The sequence below is a fragment of the Cebus imitator genome, unplaced genomic scaffold (genome assembly GCF_001604975.1).
Source record: "Cebus imitator isolate Cc_AM_T3 unplaced genomic scaffold, Cebus_imitator-1.0 Scaffold16, whole genome shotgun sequence".
Classification (NCBI taxonomy): domain Eukaryota; kingdom Metazoa; phylum Chordata; class Mammalia; order Primates; family Cebidae; genus Cebus; species Cebus imitator.
Genome location: NW_016107331.1, coordinates 10,966,180 through 10,991,214, shown reverse-complemented (window position 1 = coordinate 10,991,214; position 25,035 = coordinate 10,966,180). Strand labels below are relative to the sequence as shown.

The 25,035-nt window shown below is 34.1% G+C and overlaps 1 protein-coding gene across 1 annotated transcript; it reads left to right on the top strand.

Annotated features, from left to right (window-relative positions):
• The first annotated feature begins 7,464 nt into the window (after positions 1-7,464).
• Positions 7,465-23,322, top strand: CETN3 (centrin 3). Its single transcript, XM_017508523.2, has 5 exons — positions 7,465-7,619; positions 9,498-9,633; positions 11,467-11,581; positions 17,461-17,652; positions 22,921-23,322. The coding sequence occupies exons 1-5, from the start codon at positions 7,603-7,605 to the stop codon at positions 22,962-22,964; spliced, it is 504 nt and encodes a 167-aa protein (XP_017364012.1). The 5' UTR covers positions 7,465-7,602; the 3' UTR covers positions 22,965-23,322.
• The last annotated feature ends 1,713 nt before the right edge of the window (positions 23,323-25,035 follow it).

Genomic DNA, 25,035 nt, shown 5'->3' with positions numbered 1-25,035 from the left:
CTGTAACCTCTATCTCCTGGGCACAAGCAATCCTCCTGCCTCAGCTTCTCAAGCAGCTAGGACCTCAGGTGTGTGCTACTGTGTCTATTTAATACATTTTTTTGGGGCTGGGCACTGTGGCTCACACCTGTAATCCCAGCACTTCAAGAGGCCTAGGTGGGTGAATCACTTGAGGTCAGGAGTTTCAGACCAGCCTGGGCAACACGGTGAAACCCTATCTCTACTAAAAATACGAAAATTAGCTGGTCATGGTGGCATATGCCTATAGTCCCAGTCCCAGCTACTTGAGAAACTGAGGCATGAGAATTGTTTGAGCCTTGGAAGCAGAAGTTGCAGTGAGCCAAGATCTTACCATTGCGCTCCAGCATGGGCAACAGAGCACGACTCCATCTCAAAAAAAAAGCTTTTTAATTTTTTTGGTAGACATGGAGTGTCTCACTATGTTGCTCAGGTTGGTCTAGAATTCTGAGAACTCCAGGCCTCAAGTGATCCTCCTGCCTCTGTTTTCCAACACGCTGAGTTTACAGGTATGAGCCACCATGCCTGGCCTGTTTTTTCTTTTTAGAGGTGAATAACTGTCTATTGTCTGGATGTACCACAGTTTATCCTATAATCTACTGAAGACATCTTGGTTGCTTCCCAGTTTTGGCCATTATAAATAAAGCTGCTATAAACACCTATGGTCTTTTAAATATTTCATCTTTTGTATCTAATAAGTACACTCATTTTCTTTAAACATAAGTTTTTAACTTTTAAAATTTTTATTTCTAAGGCTAAGCTGCCTAACTCTGTTTGTGGTGACCTATTATCTTTGTCTTATTCTTTTAATATTCTGTCAGTTGCCTGTGTCTTAGGATGAGTTCTCTGGGAAAGAGATTATGAGACAGATTTCCATAAATGAGGTTTACTGGGGAAGCCTCTCAGAAACAAGGGGCTGACAAAAGCAGAACTGGGCACAGGGAGAAGTTAAACCATGGTGCTGTCAAAACAGAAGCCTCAGCCAATTGGATGGGGAACAATCAAGTTGGAGAGGACCTTCAGAGTTCCCTTGAACTGAGGCAAGGAACTCACCCCTTTTTCTTCCACACTAACCAGTCTTTGGATGTGTTACACAAGGAAGGTTTGTAATCTTTTGCAAGACACATACCTTTGGTGGAGGGCAATTTCCAGGGGGAACTAAATTGTGAGTTTTTAGCAGTCAAAAACTCCTGGAAACTGGGGATATAAGTTCCTTGGTTCTGAAATGAGAAAGGTAAGTGGTACTTCATAACATTCACTGCAGCCTGATATTGCATTATTTTAGTTAACATCATTTTTAAGTGATAATTTTCTTATAAATTTTTTTTCAAAGACTTTCTAATTACCTTCTTTTTTTTCTTATAAATACTTTTTTCACCATGCCACTGAGTATGTTCAGGTTCTCTTTATCCATTTCTATCTACTGCGTGGAGCTCATTCAATTTTTCTTCTTGAAAACATTCCCCTAGTTGTCTATTTATTTTAGGCCAGTTGCTTTCTAAGCCTCAGTATCTCCCCCTTTTCTCTTTCACCTCTTATGAGATGTATTCATTTTCTATTGCTACCATAACAAATTACTACACATTTAGTGGCTAAAATCAACATTCACTCATTATGTCACAGTTCTATAAGTCAGAAGTCTAGGTACAGTGTGGCTCAACTGCGTCTTCTGCTTAGGGTCTTACAAGGCCTACCAAGGTGTCAACAGGGCTGAGCTTCTTTCAGGAGGCTCTGGGGGGTGAATCTACTTCCAGGTTATTCAGGTATTGACACAATTCAGTTCCATAGTTTTGTAGAATTGGGGTCCTCAATTTCTTGCTGGCTGTTGGCTGGAGTCCCCTCAGCTTTGAGAAGTAGCCTTTATTCTTTGCCTCATGATCTCATTTCATTTTCAAAGCCTATAATTGTTGCTTGAGTTATTATCTATCTATCTATCTATCTATCTATCTATCTATCTATCTATCTAGGACATAGTCTTACTCTGTCACCCAGGCTGAAGTGCTATCTATCTATCTATCTATCTATCTATCTATCTATCTATCTATCTATCTGAGACACAGTCTTACTCTGTCACCCAGGCTGAAGTGCAACGGCATGATCTCAGCTCACTGCAACCTCCACCTCCCAGGTTCAAGCAATTCTCCCGCCTCAGCCTCCTAAGTAAGTGAGACTACAGGCACATGCCACCATGCCTGACTAATTTTTGTATTTTTAGTAAAGACAGGGTTTTGCCATGTTGGCCAGGCTGGTTTCAAATTCCTGACCTCAGGAGATCCACCTGCCTTGCCCTCTCAAGGTGCTGGGATTACAGGTGTGTTACCATGCCCGGTCAGAGTTCTTATACTTTAAATCTCTCTAACCTCCCCTGCTTCATGTTTCCTCCCTCTAAGTGGAAGAAGTTCTCTGATTTTTAGCCCTCATGTGATTAGACTGAATCCTCTGGATAATCCAGGATAACCCCCTATTTTAAGGTTGATAACCTTAATTACATCTACAAAGTTCCTTTTTCCATGTAACGTAACATTAATAAATTTCCAGGATTTGGACATGGACATGTTTGGTGGGTCATTCTGCCTGCCACACTCTTGTATTTTGCATTTATCGTATTTTTGGATTTCATTCTTACTTTTCTGGAGTACATTTTCAGACAGAGTATATGATGACTGAACTTTCTGAAATCTTTATTATGTACTCACACTTGATTTTTGTTCTGACAGGAAATAGAATTCTAAGTTCAAAATAATTTTCACTTACAGTTTTGAAGGAATTGTCTTTTGGTATCTAAAGTTTCTGATGAGAAATCTGATACTAGCTCAATTCTTATTCTTTTATAAAAGGTCAGATTCTTGCCTCTGGAAGCTTTTAGGCCTTTTCCTTTTTGATGCTCTGAAATGTCTTCTTTATGTGGCTAGGCGTGGTTCTTTTACCATTATTTTGATCAGCACTAAGTGTGTTCTATCAATTTGGAGACCTGTATTTATCTTCAGTTCCTTGAAACATCTTTTCGGTGTCTGATATTTTTCTCCTCCTCCTCCTCCATTTGTTGCTCTCTCTTTCAGAAATTCTTGTTAGTCAAATAATGAATTAATCCTCCATGGTTTTTTTCCCCCAAATTCTCCATGTCTTTGTTTGAATATCGCAGGTTTTGCGGTATTTTTTCAATTAAATTGCCATTTTATTAAAATTTTAATTTTTACATTCATATGTTTATTTTCAACAGTTTTTTTCTTATTCTCTGAATGCTCCTTTTTCAGAGTATTCTGTTCTCTAATATTTTCTTGAGTACTTCTTAGGAAGCTTATTAATTTCTTATTATTTGACTTCCTTGGCTGACTCAGAGTTTTCCTGAAATAGCTTTGTTAGTTTTATCTTTCATGCTGTTGATTTTCTTCATATCTCCGATGGTTTTTCATTCTTCATTCATTATTAAGATTAGGGCTAGTTGCAGTAGCTCATGCTTGTAATCCTAGCACTTCAGGAGACCAAAACGCAAGGTGGGAGGATTCTTTGAACACAGGAGGTTGAGTGGGGTTGCAATGAGCTATGATCTATGATCATGCCACTGCATTTCAGCCTGAGCATCAAAGACAACCCCTGTCTCTTACAAAAAAGAAAAAAATAGAGTGGGGTTCTACATAGATGTAAAGAGACAGAACACTGAGGAGAGGAAACTAGAGGAACTGAAGTGCAGTGGTTTCTGAAGAGGTTTTAAATTGACATTTTGTATTTAGCTCCCGTCTCACTTCCATCTTCTACTGTACAAGAGATCTCTACTCTTGGAGTCTCTCTGGGACTCTGCTAGGCAGATAAACTGTCTGTGAAACATTAGTCACCTCCTGAAAATTCTGACATGTCACTTCTGGAATCTGTTTCATTTGTCAACAAGTTTCCATATTTCTTTTGATCTTTCCAATATTTTTTGAAATACTTAGTCTGCTGATGTTCTCTCTCCAGGTCACTTCAGCTTTAGAAATTAATTTATTGGACACTGGAGCTAATTTCTGTATTCTTTCAACACTTTGGGAGCCTGAGGCTGGAGGATCACTTGAGACCAGGAGTTCTAGACCAGCCTGGGCAACATAGCAACACAGTGTAAAATTAAAAAAAAAATTTAGCTAAGCATAGTGGCATGTTTCTGTAGTCCTAACTTTTCAGGAGGCTGAGGTGGGAGAATCATTTGAACCCGTGAGTTCGAGGTTACAGTGAACTATGGCACTGTGCTCCAGCCTAGGTGGCAAAGTAACTCTTGCTTTATTAAGGCTTTAGGAGGCAGACTAAACAAATACTCATGTAACTACCTCCTCAAAGCAGAAACTTTTATTTACATTTGTCTGTCTCTGGAATTTCTGGTCTGATTACCACAGCACCAAATACATTTTAGTGTCCCATACAGCAATTTTTGTATTATTATTCTTTTTCAAAATTTAGTAAGTTATTTTTATGCAATTGTTGTTGAGATGATCTTTGGAATAATTTTGTTCAAGAAAAATATGAATATTTAAATTTTGATCACATCAAATTTACAAATTTAAAATAAAATTAGTTACAATACCAAATTTTCCCATCTAGTATAGCTTCTCTCTCAATTTACTTAAATCTCATGTTCTTTAGTAGAGCTTTGTTGTTTTTCTACCTACTGATTCTACAGATTTCCTGTTACATTTATTTCTAGGAAGATCATATTGTTATTATTAATCATTTTATTATATTTTGTAAATGTTTGATTTTGCAAATCTGTCTGGTCAACAGCTGCTTTACTGAAATCATCTATACATAATGTTAATTTTATATGTCACTTCTTTTTCTTGTTTTGTGGAATAACTGATGAGAATTTCAAGGATAATATTAATAACTGCTTTAATGGTATTTGTGGCAGAGCTGCTAATCACCTGTCTTATCTTTAGTAATAGATGATCAGACCCCAAGTTTCAGCAGAGCAGTTTTCCATCTAGAGATTTCTTGTCTCAACCTCCCTTACAGCAAGAAGTGGTCATCACTGGTTCTCACTAATTAAACATAAGTGATGCATGTAAATTCCCTGTCACTCTCTTAAGAAAATACTCTATTGAAAACATTTTAAAGTCTGTTTTCCCAAATTATTTTCCTATGAAACTAACTCTCTTTGAGACCAAAAGCATCACACATAATTCTAGTGTTCCAGGAATGAGGCTTGAGAAACACTGGTGTTTCAAGTAGTTTGTTGATATTAAAAAAAGCATTTTCTAAACCCACTTTATTTACACTTTAGTAGAAAACGTGTTGCACATTATTCAGTGCCTTTTTGACATTGGGATTTCCTTAACCTAATACTATAATTATTTAACATGGATTTATATTTTGAATTGCCTTTGCACTTAAAAAAATAAACTCAATTTGGTTATAGAGAAATTGTTCCTTTAAGACAGCATCAAACTGATTTTGCCAACATCTAGGATTTTTGCACTTATTTTCACAAATGAACATCAAATATGAGCCAGGCACTAGGGATACGATAGTGAGCAACATGCATAGCCTTCGTTATCCCCACGGAGCTTACACTGACTTTAAATGTTCTTTCAGGATGTTAAAGATTATGCTAGCTTCAAAAAGTAAGACAATAAGCTCTCCATCATTTTCTATGACTTGGGTTTAAAGCACAAGATTTAGCACTTAAGATTTTTAAAAATTCAGCCATTAATCTGAGTGGGCTGGAGGCTTTTTATCTGAAGGTACAGAACTTTAGCATTTTTTTCAGTCCTGTCTGTAGTTATTGACTTAATTCACTTTTCCATCTTTTTTGAGTTATGTTTTCCTTGAAAAGTGACTATGTCATTTTGTATTAATATTTATTGGTGGCATGAAATTGTATAAAATATTTTAATAATTTTTAAACCTCCCTTTTATTAAATTACCAACCTTTCTAGTGGCACTATTCCTTTTCTTGTTACACTTCCTGTAAGTCTTGGAATTTCACTGTTATTGCCAAAAACCAGCTTTATACTAGATTGAGTACTTTATCAATTTGAACAATTTCCTTTTAAACATTGTTCTCAAACTTTATCTTTACTAATTTCCTCTTCCTAATTTCAATTATACAATTTTCTTATTTCTAACATCTTCAGATAAATGCTTGGTCTATTTTTATCCTTTCTTCTTTAAAATAATGTTCTCCTATAGCTTGGTCTGTATCTTAAAATTTTAACATATAGTTTTTTTCAATGTCATTAGGTTCTAGTAACTGCAACTTCTCTTTTCTTTTAGAACTCAAAGGCGATTTATAAAAGTACCTTAATATTTAGAGTACGAACAAAATAAAAGTTTCACTTTGTTTTTTAGGGGTGCTAACCCTTAGCTAATTTTTAGATTGTTCTATCATACTATCTTTACTTATGCAAATTTAGCTCATCCTTCTAGGTCTAATAGTTATGCCACCACCTTTAAGAAGCCTATTTTGTATTCTCTCCCTTCTCTAAACCATTATATCCATCCCTTAAACATGTAATGTTTATATATCCTCTGCCTTCAACTCCCACCCTCAGGCTATTTTATTCACGTTTATGAGATCTGCTGTTTAGCTGAGTATTTTGTAGGTTTTCAAAAGATTCCACTCAATTTACAGAGCACCTAAGCACCATTTTATTAGGTACAAGGAAAAGCCTTAAACAGATAATAATCATGGCCTTCAAGAAATTGAACCTAGTAAGAGAGATGAATAAGAAGACATTCAAGTGAGCTTCAAGAGACTTGGTTTGGTGGTGAAGACAGTCTCATGTATATAAACAGCTTACAGCGCTGTAAAATAAGAGAGAGAAACGAACAAATACGTTTTAAACAGTTCAAAGGAAGAAACAGAGATGGAAAGGCGGTTTAGATACAGCTTCACCATAAATAGCCTAATAATCTAACCCTGTGATAATCCAAGTATAGTCACAATACGTGCCTCAGAACCACCTGGAAGGCTTGTGAGGGGTAAAAACGAAGATTCATACCTACTTAAATTAGAATGGTGAAAGGGGCATTTAAATCTGCATTTTAAACACTTTCCACAGGTACTGAGGTCATCCAAAGTTTTAGAACAGAACAGAGCCAAGTTTCGCAGATCCTGTTCCTCAGCTACTCCCTCCTAGCCGGAGGGTGGTCTGCAGCGTGTCCCTTCCCTTCCCTCCGTCGGAGCTGTCAGTCCAGTTTCCGAACGCCGGCCCCACCGACCGCAGCGCTTCACGCGAGACACGAGGAGCACCCACCCACCGCCGGAACCTCCACGCAGGGATCAGAGGCCGGACACGCAAAGGATTCGGGGAAAAAGGCATCGGGCCAATCCGAAGGGCGAGAGCGGCCCTAGAAATGGGGGGGTGAAGGACAGAAAAATTTTTCTTTGATTGACGTAAAACCTACCCAATGAAAACAGAGAATTGTGAAGCTTCCTCCCTAATAGGCAGAACCGTAGCGATTTTTCAACCAATTCAGCTCAAAAGTGTCTATGTTGTGGGCGGTCCCTGAGGCCGCTAAGGTCGTTCGTGTCTGTTGGACGGCTGTGGGAGTCTTGCTGTCTTGGGTAGGGGGTTGAAATCGTTCTTGAGAGGAAAGCCTCTGTCCGAAGAGATAATGAGTTTAGCTCTGAGGTCGGTAATAAAGAGGCGGCAGTGTTCTCCACACCCCGGAGCGGGGCGCAGGGAGGGTGTGGAAGGGAGGCCGTTTGGGGCCGAGGCGAGGTAGGGGATGCAGTTTTGGGACGCGGGAAAGGAGCCTAGGGTAGCCTACCCGGACCAATCACCCTTTGGGTTCCTGGTGCCTTGCAGGGATCGAGCCCAGTGCATTTCTACTGAGGAAGTTATTTCTGTCAGCGCGTAGGGCTTTGGACTGCCAAAAAGATGGGCTTAGCTGCGACCGCGGGGGGAATGAAATATCGCGAGGCTTTTACTCGTTGCTGTGAGAGATCAGGCCGCGGAACATCCCTTCATTTAATTCGTGTAGCTGGTCAGGGCCCCGCCTCGGCTGCTCGGCTGCTAGGCTGCTAATGCAAATCACCCACCTATGAATTTTGGCAATAACACAAAACTCCTTCCTCATTTCTCAGGGCCTTGCCTTACGGTGTAGTTGGAGACCCATTTTAGCGAACTTAATTGGCAAACTGTCTCTTGGATTTCCTCAGTTTCTTGCATTTCTTTGCCTTTCAGTTCTAACCTCTAACCCTCTGTATGTTGCCCTCTCCCCATTTGTAGAAGTACTGTAAAACCATATACTTAGGACACTCTAAAAATGTTCCATACTCTGCTAAGGGATAATCGTGGTACCCTTGGGTGGGGTCAGGGGTGGGTCGGTTCTGGACTTGGCCTCTAAAAGTGTCGGGAAGGAAATAACTGACCCCAGGAATACCCAAGTTTGTGGCAAGTCAGGTTTCATGAAAGGAAGCTTCCTCACCTTTGTCATACTGCACCTACTGGTCGCTTCCTGGCCTTTTTTTTCCCCCGGGCTTTCAGGAGACCAAAATGGCTTTCAAGAGACCAAAATGACTTTCAAATGCAACTAGATACGTGTTTTAAATAGAGTCAACTGGTTTTTACGTGATAATGTGTTATCGAATTATAGGTTTAAAAACTTGTTCTTATACCAGTGTTGCATCCCCCTGTGAAAATTTGGAGCATATTTAGATGGGCAGCTCTTAAGGAAAATATTTCTGGCTTTAAAAAAATTACTTTTTTTCCTTAAGGCTTTCCAGAGTTTGTTATGAGAAGTTTAACCTCCAGTTTACATGTTAAGTGAGACAAGACTCTTCACATTTTTATATAGAATGAAGCACAAATATTGTATATTTTTTGGCATCTATTATTTGTCATGTTTAGACTCATTAATATTTTGAATGATTTGTTAATATCAATGGAGAAAATGACAAGTTGCCAAACTATTAGAAAGGTGTAATCTAAAGACATTTTTAACCAACAGTGCTAAAATACTAAGTTAATTCAGTTGTATTTTTTTGTAGTAATTTTACTAACTTAATTATAAGAACTATCAAAAGTAAACCGATATATAGTGACTGTCAACTATGAATTTTGGTTTCGTTGGAGTTATTTTTCTTTAACACTCTTTTAGAATAATGTGAGTATTTTTTTTTTTTGGTTAGAGTTGGCTGGAGCTTCAGACATAAAAGCAATGTTACTTATTCACAATTCTTGTTTCTTCCATAATAACATTAGTGGGAATAAATAAAAAGCTGGGAAAAGTGGGAATAAATAAAAAGCTGGGAAAAGGAAAAGTATGGTCCTCATTTATTTTACTAATCCTTAACAATCTTTAGTTTTGGGAAGTTCAGATTTATAGCAATTTAGATTATGGAGGAAACAGGGCATTGACTCATAAAGGGAAAGTTTCCCTATTTTTCTCCAAAGTACTTTATTTTTTGAAATTTAGAAAATAATTATTGGCTAATTTCTGTTAGCAAAGAGAATTAAAGTAGACTTTAATTCTCCTTTAAGAACTTTTTTCTTTCCATTTCATAGAAGCGAGCTTGTAGTAGACAAAACAAAGAGGAAAAAAAGAAGAGAATTGTCTGAGGAACAGAAACAAGAAATTAAAGATGCTTTTGAACTATTTGATACAGACAAAGATGAAGCAATAGATTATCATGAATTAAAGGTAATGGTATACTTTAAAATATTTGTTTTTGTGTTAAAATGATTTGCATTTTGACAGTTGCTTTACATTACATTTCTAAATAATTATTTTAACTAAACTGGTTTGGAACTATGAAGGCATTTTAAGCATTCCTAGTTAGATGCTATAATAAAACCGAACAGAACCCCTAACATAGTTTTTAGAAAGTCTTTTTTACATGATAAAATAAATAGTATTTTAAATGTAAAAATACATTCCTAGGGAAGGTGCTTATTTTTCACTGACATAATTAAAGGATTTCAAACTGGAATTTAAACTATTCTTACCATATTCTTTTCACTGTTTTTTGTTTTTGTTTTTGTTTTGTTTTTTGGTGACTCACTGTTTTCAGATTGAGGGAGCGTTGTCTTTTAATCTTATAAATTGGATTTGTTAAGTAACATAGTCTCAATCCACTTTCTCTGGTGCAAACTTAAGTGCTGTTTGATGTTGACATATGCTGATGAGTAAAAATGTCAACTTTAAGACCTAGAATGTCAAGGTGTGGGGAGAGATTTGTAAATTATATTTGTCAGGGTATGGGGAGAGATTTGGGTTTAGGGTAGAATGGACTTTTAGCACAGTGGGAAAGATAGCATTTTCAGATTTTTAATAGCCTTAATGGATAGGTGAATATAAGTATGTGTTTTAATTTTTCCCATTTTGCAAGGAATTTTTAAGCATAAGAATCCAAGAAGGGGTAGGAACTATAAAGTGACAGGATAGAATATATAAAAGCACTTAATAGGCCTGTAAGTCTAGCTTTCTAAATCTTGCGGTCCTCTTTAGCTCTCTTTACGTGCTGGGTTTTTTTTGGGGGGTTACCCAGATTTGATCAATTCTTCCTTTATAGTGTAATAATGTCTGTTCCATTTGTAACCATTGACTCTCTTGGTTTGGGACCTTATTTTATACTGGAGCTTCCTAAATGATTTCTCTACCTCTAGTTCATCTTGTACACTGCCATTGAATTTAGATAGTTTAAAAATTATTTCACCATTGCTCATAAATTGTTCATTGCTCATAAACCTTTACTATTAATGACTCCTCATTACACACTACTTAAAATTCAGATTTCTTTGCTTTCTACTGAATGTTCTCTACGCTTTTGCCACCAACTACTTTTTTTCATTGCTAATTGCTTTCTTCATCCGGACTCTTCTAATTCAGGTGACGTAAACTGCTCTGTTCACTGTCCCTCAAACCTTCATTTCAGTGTCCCATTTAATCCCAGTCATCCTTCCCAAATGCCCTGCTGCTCCTTTTCATCTATCATTCAAGGAACAACTTGAATCTTTCCAAATAAGACTTCTCTAGTCAGTAACATGTCTCCTTCCTTGTTACTAGCAACAAAATCTCTTTTTTTCTCCTCTAAACTCAGGGTCCTTAGCCCTATCATTTACATGATAACTAATCATGGAGAGACCGATGATAATTCTTATTTTAATATTTTATCTCTTCTGTCATATAACTGTTTAATATAATGCCATGCCTTCTCATTTTGGTTGTTAATCCCTTGAGAACAAATAACAATCAAATTATCTGTGCAGTAAGTTAGTGTATTTTATATAGTAAAATTTGTAAACACTTGTTAGTTACTTTGTCATGTAAAAATGCAATTTATACATGAAAAAACATACTTAACTTCAATACTGAAGAACAATTACACTGTTACTTTGCTATTTTAGAGAGATAAAAGATACAAAAGAGTTATATTTTACTCATGTGTGATCTCTTAAGATGTAAAAACTTAAGAATTAGAAATTCTTTAGTAAAGAGTGCTTCATAATTTGCTTTTCCCTTTTAATCCAAAAGGTGGCAATGAGAGCCTTGGGGTTTGATGTAAAAAAGGCTGATGTACTGAAGATTCTTAAAGATTATGACAGAGAAGCCACAGGGAAAATCACCTTTGAAGATTTTAATGAAGTTGGTGTGTATTTTAATAGTCTTTGTAATCAGCAGCTGTTAGGAAATTGTCTGATTAATATCAGTTTTTTTATTTTAAATTCTCTAGGTTATGGAATTTTCTTATAGAACACTGGTGTATAATGTGACTCTTACTCAGTTTTGTTTGTATTTTTTTAACTTTTATTTTCAGAGAAAAATATTTATGGCTTTGCTCTGAGATTTGTAGTTTTGTTTTGTTCCGGATATTCTAACCAGGGAACTATTGTTTAGCTTTTTATGGAAAGATGCTTTTCCAAGTTATGTGTATTTATATTATGTGATAAAACTCGAAGGGTGGTCAAAAAATTATTTTTGTTTAGTGAAACAGAAAATTTGATATCCTGCTATTTGGAAAAAGTTTCCCAAGATCTTTCTGGTATGTGATTTTTGTTGGCTAAGTGGGACAAGGGGAACTGGTAGCAGTTGGCATCTTTAGCTGTAGATGAAATGCATGACTTCAGGTTGATAAAGTTGATAAGAGGCTACATCCTCTGGATGACCTTTATCTCAGTGGAAAAAGTCATCTATTTAGAGTTAGGATTGGGGAAAGGGTTGTAGTAAAGGAGCAGTGGACATACTGGAAGCAGGAGAAAACATCCTAGAACCACCTGAAGAAAATGTGTCATAGGCTTAATATGGCTAAATTTTTATATAGTTGATTTTAGTAAATTATTTATAGCATATATAGACTAGGTTTTTTCAAAATAGAAGATTCTGGAAGGCAAGTACTTTGCTATTATGACCTAAATATATTGCCCAGAATATTATCTACAAAATGTGTAAGTATTCAGGTTTATTTCTATTATTTTTTTTCTAAACCAGTGGGTCACGATATAAGCACATCATATAAATATTTTAAGATACTTAAAAAATTTGGAAACTGTTATGTACACAAACCACTTATTTTAAATATTCATCAAGAAGCAATATGGGAAGCAAAAAGAAATGGCAATTAGTAGACGCAGAGAAAGTTTGTATTCATGTCATTAGTCAGATTTTTAAATCCAAAAGCTCACATCAAAAGCAGTTGAGATGGACAAGAAATCATAAACCTAAAAAAAAAAAAAAAAAAACACAACATAGAAGATACTCAACTTAGGAACTAACATATGACTATTTAGAAAAGCTACTTGTCCGTTTAGGGAGCATTTTCTTTTTTTTCCTCTAATTTATAGAATTACTTATTTGAGGAGAGGGAGAGAGCCACCTTTTGTTCTCTCAGAATGGACACTCTCCTGAGGTTTATGATCACAGTATTCCTAGTTTTACCTTAGATTGTTTATTTGTAGAAACAAGGTATCAGGATACAGTGGAAATGATACTATTAGGAAGGAGCTATAATGCAGGTATGTTTAGTACAGTGTAGTGGTTTAGCACTTGGAACCAGATTCCCTAGGTTTATACCTTGGTTTTGCCACTTTATAGCTCTGGAACTTGGTCATTTTAATACTTTGTGCTTCATTTTCAACTATAAAACAGGGATCATTATACTCTCTCATAAAATTCTTGTGAGGATTAAATAAGTTAATGTTACATAAAGTTCTTAGAAAAGGCCTAGCATGTTGTAAGTGCTACTAAGCATTTGCTACTATTATTACTTTAAAAAATTGTCTTTGTTTCAGGGGCTTGAAATAATCACATATGTATCACTGGGACATAAAATATACTCTTTGCATATTTTTTATTGAACTTTTTTCATGAAGGCTATTTTAAACACTATGTCATCATTAATAATTTTACAAAATATGTTATTTTATCTTAAATGAATACAATTTAAAAGTTGTGATTTTTATTGGCAGTTGGGACCAGAATCCCATGCCACCTTCACTTTTTCCTGACACCCATCTGTTCTATGTTATTAACAGAGCAGAAATGCTGGGTTCCTTGTAGAATAAATAGGTGTGGCAAAACCTCAGCTTTGACACTCAAAGATTAACCTTTTGTCAACACTTATCTTAGCTATTTTAAGGCTACCTATGGAGAGTACCGGGTGTCAAATAAAAGTTTATTAATGTTTGGGAATCAGTCAGTCAAGAACTGTGTATTCCCACTTTTGTTGATTATTTTTAATTAATGACTGATTCTAATTCAGAACATTTGAGTCCTAGTTTTATGAACTACCTAAGGTTACTGTTCCAAAATATATCTAGATGAAGTTTGGCACTTAGCTACTATAGATTCTTCCTAGTACTGAAAAAAAGCGTTAAAATATATTTAATGTTAGTTTAGAGTCAAGACAACCTGAGGCTAGTGAGCAGCAACAGATGCTTTAGGAAAGACTGTCTTTAAGACCAACGTAAGTCAAACGTTTGTATGCTCTTTTTGACATGTACTACTTATTACTGCCAGTTCAGATAATAATACTGTATTATTGTCTTCATTTTGTTTATTTAACACTGAATTTTTTGTTAGGTACTGTACTGGGGTTGGGAAGGAGACTTAATTAAGAGTTACTAAGATGTTCTTTCAGGGAGCTTACAATGTAAACATAGGTGGCAACAGGCTATAGTACTATGTGGTAAATTGTAATTTTGTCTAGGACAGAAGTCAGCAACTATAGCCTTTGGACCAAATTCAGCTGCTGCTTGTACACCACCACACCCATTCTTTTATGCAGCTTTTGTGCTACTATGGCAGAGTGAGTAGTTAGAAACTTTATGGTCCTCTGCAAAGCCTGAAATATTTACTATCTGGCCTTTTACAGGAAAGATTTGTTAATCCCTCATCTAGAGGAATTGAAGACTTTGCAGAGGAGATTTTAAATTTAGGCCTTTGGAAATGTGAGTAGGATTTCATTCCAAAATTGCCAGGAGAATTAAGAGAAAAAGCACTCTAGGCTTAGAAAGCAGCAACAACAAAGAATGGTACTAGAAGTATAGCATGTTTGGGAAACCAGGTAGTCTTTGAGCTAGATGAAAGGGAAATGAAAGGTAGGATTGGGCCAGATTGGTAAAGTCTTATAAAACATAAAGATTTTGAATTTTAGTCAGCGGAGGAGCATTGACAATTTTTAAGGAAGGGGATGTGATATGTTTGAGAAAGAATACTGATAAGAGTATTATTGACGATGAGTTGGAAGGAAGAGAGACTGCAGATAGAAAATACTATTTTTTATGCTGAGGATGGTGAGGATGAAAATAAAAGGAACACATTTAAGAATAAAAAAGAGTCTGGGCTTGGTGGTTCATGCCTGTAATCACAGCACTTTGGGGTCAAGGGTGGGAGGATTGCTTGCTCGTAAGAGCTTGAAACCAGCCAGGGCAACAAAGTAAGATCCTGTTTCTACAAAAATTTTAAAAAATTAGCCGGACATGATGGCACATGCCTATAGTCCCAGCTGCTTTGGAGGCTGAGGTGGGAAGATTGCTTTAGCCCAGGAGTTGAGGTTGCAGTAAGCTTGGATCACACCATTACCCTTCAACCTGGGCAATAGAGTGAGACCTTGTTTCAAAAAAATAAATAAAAATTAAAAAATGGTATTCCCGGTACTATAGGACCTAATCACTGTTTAAATTTATGGGACTGAAAATGATTTATACTTTTCAAATCTGGAATCTAGCTGTAAATGATGCTGTTATTTTTTGGTGGGGTTAGGGGTAGGGGAGGCAGCTACAGCTACCATGGGGGTAGTGGAATGAGTTTGGAGTCCAACATGTCTAACTGGTATGTTTGGATAGAAATTTCCAAAAGGCAGTGAGAAATACAGTTAAAGCCATATTTCTAGCATTACCCGTAATGATTTTTAATTTACTTTTAATGTGGTGTTTTTAGATTTGCTGTATTCTTAAGTGATTTTTATACATGAAAGGTCTAAGAAAGTATTTCGATGAAGTACATTTCTGATACTATGTGTAATTTGAAAATACAGTTGAAAATCATTTGAAAATACAGTTACATGGGCAAAAATGTAGAGTTTTGTGCAATAAATGAAACCCACCTTAACTGCCTCTATGTCAGCTTACTAATAATTTTCATTGAAAATAAATATATTTCTTAAATTCTACCTTGTGGAACAAGAATAGAACATGAAGGCATGGAAGAGAATCATCATAAAGTTATATATTAGGTAATGTTTTGCTATCCAAAAGAATGGGCATTTATAATTCCCAAGAAAAGCTGCATTTTAAGAAAGAGTATTGATAAAAGAATATATAGACACATAGCTCTGAAATAACTAACACAATTAAAGTACCAGTGGGATAAGAATTTATACATCTTGGAGCCCCATCTGTTCCCCAATCACCCTGTTGCTTCTTTAAGTACATTAATACTTTCAGCAAGCTGCTTTTTTGGTTCACCTGTCATGTAAATTATTTAATTGGTGAAGAAAATTTCTTAACACTTTTTTTCCTTGTCCTGCTTTTTTGTTGGGACTAAATTCAAAATAAGTTGAGTATGTGCCATAGAGTTAAGTGTGGTATTTTATTTTGGTGTTATGGCTGTAGATATGCCAGCTCCTTTTTGACTGAATATTTATGAGCTTTGATGATTTGCATAGTTACAGTAATATACTTCAATTAGTTACTTGGAAGCCTTTTTGGATAAAATTAATGGATAAAAGGAAACTATTGAAAATATGTATAGATGATACAATAGTCATTTGAATAGATGATTATTGAACCAAATATGGATGAAACAGCAGCAAAACAATAAGTTGTTGGAGAGTTTGTATTTTTTTCTTTCTGGGTTCCTTAAACATTCCAGTATTTTCCATCTATAAGCAGTTGCTTTTTTTTTTTTTTTTTTTTTTTTTTTTTATATTGCCCAAAGTGGTCATCTTAAAACATTATTTTTCTAACTCAAACTTTACAAATTGATTGAATTTGATTGGTTTCTGTAACCTTCAACAGGACTGAGTTATTTTTAATAACATAGTAAAGGCCATAAATACCTTTTCTTGTAGTGGCAGACAGTGTATATAATTACTTCAGAGATATTTATTTGAATATTGTTAGAATTTTCTCTGGTAACTTAACAATTTTTATGCCACAGATTTTTATTTTAATTTTTATTGCAGCTATTGATTAAAGACTGGTAAAATTGAAAATACTTAAGCTTATTACTATGTTATTACATATGATTATATTTAGTATATTAAAATCCACTATTACTACTGAGGTTTGAAATTACATTTATTTTTAGTTAGTGTCTGAGAGTTATTTATCCAAACAAAATGGGTAAGCTTTAAGGAAACCTTCTTTCCAGAGGTGATTTTGAGGTGAGCTTTCCTGCTATAATCAGATTTGATCCTATTTACTACTTTCCACATTATGAAAAACCAAGAGGTTCTTCTAATCATGAAGGTATTAGTGGAAGGTATTTTCATCTGCTGTCTTGAGATTGTGCCTGTGTCTGTGATGGCAGTACGTTTTGTCTTTCGCAGTTTTTCTTGTTTTGTAGTTGGATTGAATTTGAGGAACAATCAGTGTTAGTATGACGTTTAGCCAGCAAGCAGGTTTTATTTAGTTAGCTCCAATTATTTTGTTGGTATGTCTCTCTGCAAGTAGTGACACACTCTGTGTGTGCTTGATGTCAGTGGAGCCTAGTACAATTCTTGATAATAGATCTTAAATAAATATGGTATAAATGTAGTCCTTTTTATTTTGCCTCTCTGTGACACAGTTTTGCTTACTTTTTAAATAAGACAAGTTGCTCATAATAAAAAGGTTAAAATTTAAAATATGGATTTGATTTTTCTAATTTCAGGTTTATCTCAGGGTTTTGGGATCTCATTTGACATTTTATTGTCAGACTAAATGTTGAAAGTCACAGCTTTAATTGTCATCTAATATTTAGTTGATTTCACAAATGAATGCTTTTGTGATTATGCAGGTTTATTAAAATTTTTTTTTTAAACTGTAGTGACAGACTGGATATTGGAAAGAGATCCCCATGAAGAAATACTCAAGGCATTTAAACTATTTGATGATGATGATTCAGGTAAAATAAGCTTGAGGAATTTGCGACGTGTTGCTAGAGAATTGGGTGAAAACATGAGTGATGAAGAACTTCGGGCTATGATAGAAGAATTTGACAAAGATGGTGATGGAGAAAGTAAGTTTTAAGCAAAACCTGTTTTCCAAGTATTCCTGATGCTACACATGTAATACATTTTTCTGAAACCAAACAACTTGCAAGACTTTTTGTAAACTTACCCCTTCTTGTAATAGGCCTTCTGTCTAAATAATTCACATATTCAATTTAGAATGAAGCAGATCTGTAAAACCAATTACACTTCAAGAAGGTACTGTGCCTTTCTCCGAAGATGAAACATCATCAAGATTTCAGCCTTTCAATAAAATTTCAGTCTTTAATGGCTCCTCCCTCAACTTGCATGTACTTCTAAACTAATATTAAGTTCTAAGTTCTATTGATTTTACCCTTCAGATGTTTTGAATCTGTTTTTATCTTTGTCCACTGTGGCTGTCCTAGTTCAGGCGCGAATATCTAATTAGGAATGTTATAATGGCTTCATTTATTCTTACCTTGGTTGTCTACTGCCTGCAGTGTCCTGTGTGTTGACTGGTGCTACACAATGAAAAAACAGATGTGGCTTCTGCTTTCACTTTGCAGTGTCTTACAGTGTCCTAATTGCCCTTTAGGCATATAAAAGTCTCTAATCTCTTTTTCAGTTTCTTGATTTCATTCTTTTCCTAAAATATACATTTGATAATGCCATTTCCGTGTTTAAACAGTTGGAACAATTCTTCACAGCCTGCAGAGTAAAGCTCAAAGCCTTCTATGATCTGTCCCACTCTAAGTAATTAATTTTATTTCCTAGTGTATTCTTCCACTTTTCTTCTTTAACCCTTACCTCCTATAGGTACACATTTTGTTGAAATACTCTCCTGAAAACACATTTTTCTGCTGTTCATTTAATCATGCTGTTTCTTAATCTTAGAATGCTCTAATTGTTAATTTCTGCCTACTAAAATGTGATTCATTCTCTCAGGTACATATTAAATACCATCTTTTTTTCAAAGGCTTCCCATAATGCTCTCTGTATGAATCATGAGACTTCCATTGAGGGCCTATAGTATTTAGAGAAACAACTTGTTTTGATACTTTCATTCACTTAATGTGAATTCTTTTGGCTGGAAACTTAAGTTTTGTTGAGATAAAAACCGCTTTATTTGTATGTTAAACTGGTAAAGATTAGACCTTGCTGCCTTTTTTGTGGACTTTAGTATTCTTCTGTCTTCGTGAATTTTTCATGCTTTTCAATATCTAAGAGCAATGAAATTTAAAATAAATTGGGTATATAGAATAATAAACATGGTAAATATGTAGTTAAAGGTAAATAAGATGTACTACAAGATAGACATAAAGCTGTGGTAATGATACAGAGTCACCTGCCCACCCCCAACATATATAAAATGAAACATAGCGCATCATTTTGAAAAACTGAAAGGAACATTTTGAAAAGCCAGAATGGATTATCTGTTAAATAATGAAGACGATTGTTAACATTTATTTAGCAGTTACTATATTGAATCTTTTCTTGGCATGATACATTGTGAATTATGTCACTTAATTTCCATAATAACTTTGTCAAGTAGCTATAATATACCTATATATGCATATAATAGATGCATATAGATAAGGAAACTAAAGCTTTGACAGATTAATAACTGCCCCACGTTATCACAAAGCTAACACTACATGGCAGAGCCAGAACTCAAAATCAAATCTCTGTAATGACAAAGAATGTGCTTTTAAATATAATATTATATTGCCTCTTGGGCTATAAAGAAAAATATTAACTAGACTTCTATGTTTATGGAGTTTTAAAAATTGCATGCTATTATAGGAAGCAGTGTATTAGCAACATACTCAGTTGGAACTTCCAATTCTAAGATTTGCTTTTCCCCTTCAAAGCCAGATGGTCTCTAAGGTACTTAATCTACTTAGTTCTCTAAAATTCTTATTGTTAGTAACTTATAATAAGATTTACTCTATGAAATCGTTGATTTATGAAAAATTTTGTTAAAGAAGGCAATATAAAAGGAAATAAAGTGTCATATTTTCTTGATTCAATAAATGTTTTACCAAATGCTTATTTTGAGCTAGGTATTGTGGTAGATTTATTAGATATAGGAACTGGATATAAGAGATTGTTAATAGAGAAGGTTATAAAACCAAATGTACAAAGGTTTAGAAGATTGTCTTTTAACTGTCTACAAGGCTCTCTGGTAGTAGAGTAGCTAGTTTAATTTCCTTAGCCACTTTCTACTTTTTACTTTTTCGAGTTTAAATACTGTGTTTTTAGGTATGAATCATGGAATTCAGTTATCCCTTAATAAGCACAGGAGATTGGTTCCATGTAGCCTAAGATGCCAAAAATCTATGGTGCTCAAGTCCCTTATATAAAATGGCATAGTATTTGCATATAACTTGCACATATCCTCCTGTACACCTTAAATCATCTCTAGATTAATTATAATACCTAATATAATGTAAATGCTATGTAAATAGTTGTTATACTTTATTGTTTTATTTGTATTTTTTTTGTATGGTTTCCCTTAATTTTCATCTGCAGTTGGTTGTATCTGCAGATGTGAGGAACCTTTGGTTACAGAAGGCTGACTAAAGTTTAAAATACTTTTGAAATGCTTTATAAAGGTTTTGTTTATAAACAATATAAAAATGAAGTGTTTTGTGATTTTCAAACTTCTATATTGAAGCTTAAAATTTGAAATTTGAGTATTAAAATTTTACAGATCAAGAAAAAGTTCTAGATCTTTAAGTAACAAGTGCTTTTTGGATTTTGAATATTTTAATCATGGTTGTGTTACACTGTTAAAATGATCTGTAATCAAATCATGCTAAGACTGTTTTATGTTCTTCCTCTTAATATAGTTCTTAAGAACATACTCTTGCTTCCTATTGGATCTGTATGCCTCAGTCTAAATTGGGGGTGCTTCAATGAAGGTGCACACTGGCTAAATTGATTAATAATTTTATATATTTGAACTTTATTTATTGGAAACAGAGAAGGATCATAGCTTTCATATGATACTCAGATACTGGAAAGGTTAAATATCACTACTTCAAATTGTAAGATTCTTAAAGTAGTTTGAGAGTATTATAGATTTTGTATTACATTCTTACCATGTCTGACATAGTATTTTATGGATGTTAAATACTGATTGCATGGATTCATAGTTCTCTGACAGCTTCTGGAGAGTGCATTTTTCCTAACTCATAGCTTATTTCTGTGAGGCATACACTATTCTCTTTCTGATGATATTCTCCCCACCCCGGCTCTCTTTCTACCTCCTTTCTAATTTCTGTATTTTTATTTTAGAGCCCAAGTAATGATTTATCTTTACCTAAATTTTTCTCAGTGTAATTATTTTTACCATTGTGAAGGACTTTTTTCAACACCAATCTGGTCTTTATTTTAATAATAAATAGTATTTTCTGTTATAAACCTTTGTTCTTTTTCAGGTATAAAACCTGACTAACATAGTTATCAAAACTGGTTTTCTGTATGGTTTCTGGAACCTGTACAGTGTATATTCTTTTAATTCCCGATGACCATGTTTTATCTCCTCAACAATTTTTAATTGGTTAATTTTTTCTAACTATTCATTATGAATATTTTCAAACATAGAGAAAAATTGTCAGACCAGCACAGTGAACACCATTGTACCTTCTGCCTAAATTCAATAATTAGTATATTACCACATTTGCTTTATTTATGGTGTGTATATTTTTTTCTCAATCATTTGAAAATAAATTTCATAAATCAAGAACTCGATCCTTTAAGCCAGGCACCATGGCCCATGCCTATAATCCCAGCACTTTGGGAGGCTGAGGCAGGTGGATTGCTTGAGCCCAGGAATTCAAGGCCAGCCTTGGCAACATGGTGAAACCTCGTCTCTACCAAAAATACGAAAATTAGCTAGTCTCATAACGTGGTCTCTAAATAAATAAATAGATTAAATTTTAATAATAAAACAAGAAAAAACTTGATCCTTTAATGTTTTAGCATCTTTCATAACTATGATACCAATGTTATACTTCATAACTATGATACCAATGTTATACTTAAGAAAATGATATATCTTTCATAACTATGATATCAGTGTTACACTTAAAATTACCAGTAATTTTATAATATCATATAATATCTTTCTCATTTTAGTTTTAATATATTCCAGAATAGGAAGCCTGGTGACTGTTTTGATATACTATACAACACTTAGTATGGTGTTGTCATTTACTAGCCACTTAAAAATGTTTGATTTAATAGAGTATTTTCATATAATACCACCTAAGGTAAATAAGAATTGAACAATTTGAAACATCATCTCCTAGTTCCGTGTTTTCAGATAAAGGAAATGAGATGCAGAACTGTACTGTGCAGAGCTATGACTAGCTACCAGGTCTTATGTCTCAGTATAGTTTTCTTTTGCCATTATCAAAATTATCATTCATAACTTTGCTTAAGTATGTATTAAGTCTTAGGGCTAAATACTGAATACTTAGCAGAAGTATCTTGCAAACATTTTTATTAATTGATATGTGTGCATATATTGGTTTTTCAAAATTGTATTAAATAAAATTATCTGATTTCTTATTTCTAGGTTGCTGTCTTAAACATTATGTTTTATAAGTTGGAGATTCTTATTGTATTTATAATTTTGGCAAACTGAAAATTAGTCCTTATATCAGTGATTTTTTTCTGCATTTACATCTATATAGTTGCTGGATTGCCTTGGTGATTAAAATTAAATCTGTAATCTTTTCAAATTGCCATTTTATTGATACATTTGAGATATGGTGACCTAATTTTAATTATTCATTAACATAGGCTTTTAAGTATATAGAAGTTCAAAAAATAATAATTTAACTTTTTATAATTTTAATGTATTTTCATTCTTTAGAAATCTAATTTACATGCATGATATGTTCAAGCTTGTGAAGGAAGGATTTGCTAAATGAACTAGTAGAATAAAGATTATAAAGAGGATTGTTTAAAGAACTTTGAAATGTCAAGCATTTAAAATGTTTTAGCAAGTATGTACAAATATGACTGTGATTAACTTTTTTGGTAACATTGTCTTTTTCCCAGTTAATGTTATAGAATACTAATTTATAATGTTTGTCACATATATATTTTTGCATTTAAGAAGTTAAATTCAATAAACATATTCCACTTCCTAACAAATAAGTAAAAGCAAAAAGCCATATCTTGATGTAATAATTTAGCATAATATAAAATTTTTTTAATACTTAGCGTAAAATAGTAGTCATAGACTCTGAAAAAATAAAATATTTGTATTTCTGATTGTTTTGTTTTCTTTCTTACCACAGTAAACCAGGAGGAGTTCATTGCTATTATGACTGGTGACATTTAAAGAATTACAAGGATAAACACTAAGAATGTTGCAGTTACCATCTTATATTCTATTTTTGTGCCTGGAGCCATGTGAAAAAAAGAAACCAACTTAGTTCTTTTTTCCAAAAGGACCAAAAATAAGCATCTTATGTATTTGTATTTTACTACTGTTAAGTTTCTTTGTATGAACAGTATTGTTAGTACTCAGATAGTTTAGCTTTGTATTTATGATAGAGCTTTTATATAAAGTTTTTAAAAATTGAATCATGTGATATGTATTCTTTGAAGGTTTTTTAACATTAATAGTCACTTTTATTTTAGTGTACATGTTTTCCAGACTTTCATTAATAAAATGCTTATTTTATTAGTATTTTAAAGTTTGGTAAATTTGTTTTTATTCCTAGTGTCTGTTAACCCTCAAGAGTGTATTTTTAAAATCTTCCCTTTATACGTTTACTAGTTTCTGAAACAAAAATTCAAATACAAATAGCAATAGAGTGGCACATTTTTCCATTACCTAACATTTCATAAATTTTGACATTCTATGTTTTAATACAAGATGACTCAATATGAGCCTAATTCCTTTTTTAAGAGTCCTGTCTTTGAGTTTAGAGGGAATAAATATTGTGCAGATAGACCCATTTATACTTGTGTGTTATGTCTCTTAACTCTTTTGGTATTAATGTAAGTTTGAAAGTTAATTTTTTTTTCTGAATATTTCCTTCTTAAACTAATTAATGAATACAATTTGAATTCTCTAACTTCTTGACTGAGAGATTTAAATTTTAGAATTTTGATTTGTTAAGATAATTATCACTCAATTAAATGTCACAGTGATGAAAATAGAAAACTGTAAGCCACAGAAATAGTTTAAGGCTATGTTTTACCTATATAAAGGAACATTGTATGATTCACCAGGAAAGAGTAGAGACAGACTTTTCAAATATTGATGGGCTCTTCTGCCTTGTAGAAGTGTATGTTAGGGGGAAGCAAGTGGTTTTGCAGATGGATCATAGAAAAAGAGTACCTGAATGAATCCTTCACTCATATTCTAGTACTTGGTGTTATGGGCTTTCCCAGGAAGAGAATTGAGTTGTCTATTTCAGCAATCTTTCTTTAGTATTCTTGTTTTAAATTTTAAGTTTAAAGTACAGTATAGTTTGAGGCACTTTAAATGTTGTGAGCCTTTTAGAGTGTTACATTAAGGGTTGTTCACTAGAAATTTAACACAAAATCAGTAGGGAATACTATAGCAGTAGTGACATTTGAAACAGTTATCTAGAAAATAAGTCTATATTAGGTCATTCTTGTACTGCTATGAAGAAATACCCCAGACTATATAAAGAAAAGATGTTTAATTGGCTTATCATTCTGCAGGCTTTACAGGAAGCATGGTACTAGCAGCTGCTTCTGGGGAGGTCTCAGGAAGCCTACAATCATAGTAGAAGGCAGAGGGAGCAGGCACATCACATGGTGAAAACTGGAGTGAGCAAGTGCCAGAAATGCCAAGCACTTTTAAACCACCAGATCTCTTGAGAACTCACTATTGTGAGGACATCTAATCACCTCCCACCAGGCCTCACCTCCAGTACTGGAGATTACAATTCAATATGATATTTGGATGGAGATAAATATACAAACGATATCAGCAAGTTAACTAGAGTAAAACTTAATTTTGAATACAAATTCAATAGTCATAGTCATAATATTCAGGGCAACAAGTAGACCTTGAAATTAAAAATTTTTTATCACACTGATGAGTTGTCTCTGTCTTGATCATGAAATACATTGATTTTCAGGAAAGTGAAAAATAGTAAAGGTAAATTTAGTTTTGCTAGTCTTCTGTGACTTTATTGGAACAACAAAGCTATTTTTTGCCACTTTACAGACATCCTGTCTTTTTTCTTAATGTACATACTTTCTCCTTGGGACACTAGTACCTTTGTTTCTTACTGTGGATTAGGGAAGAGTGCTCATCTAGGCTCTTTATGTTTGTGGAAGACTTATCTTACAGTAATACATGAATTATTCTTTCTTCCAGTATTCTTAATCAGTAACTGTAGAGTGGAAAGGAAAGAAATATTGGCTAG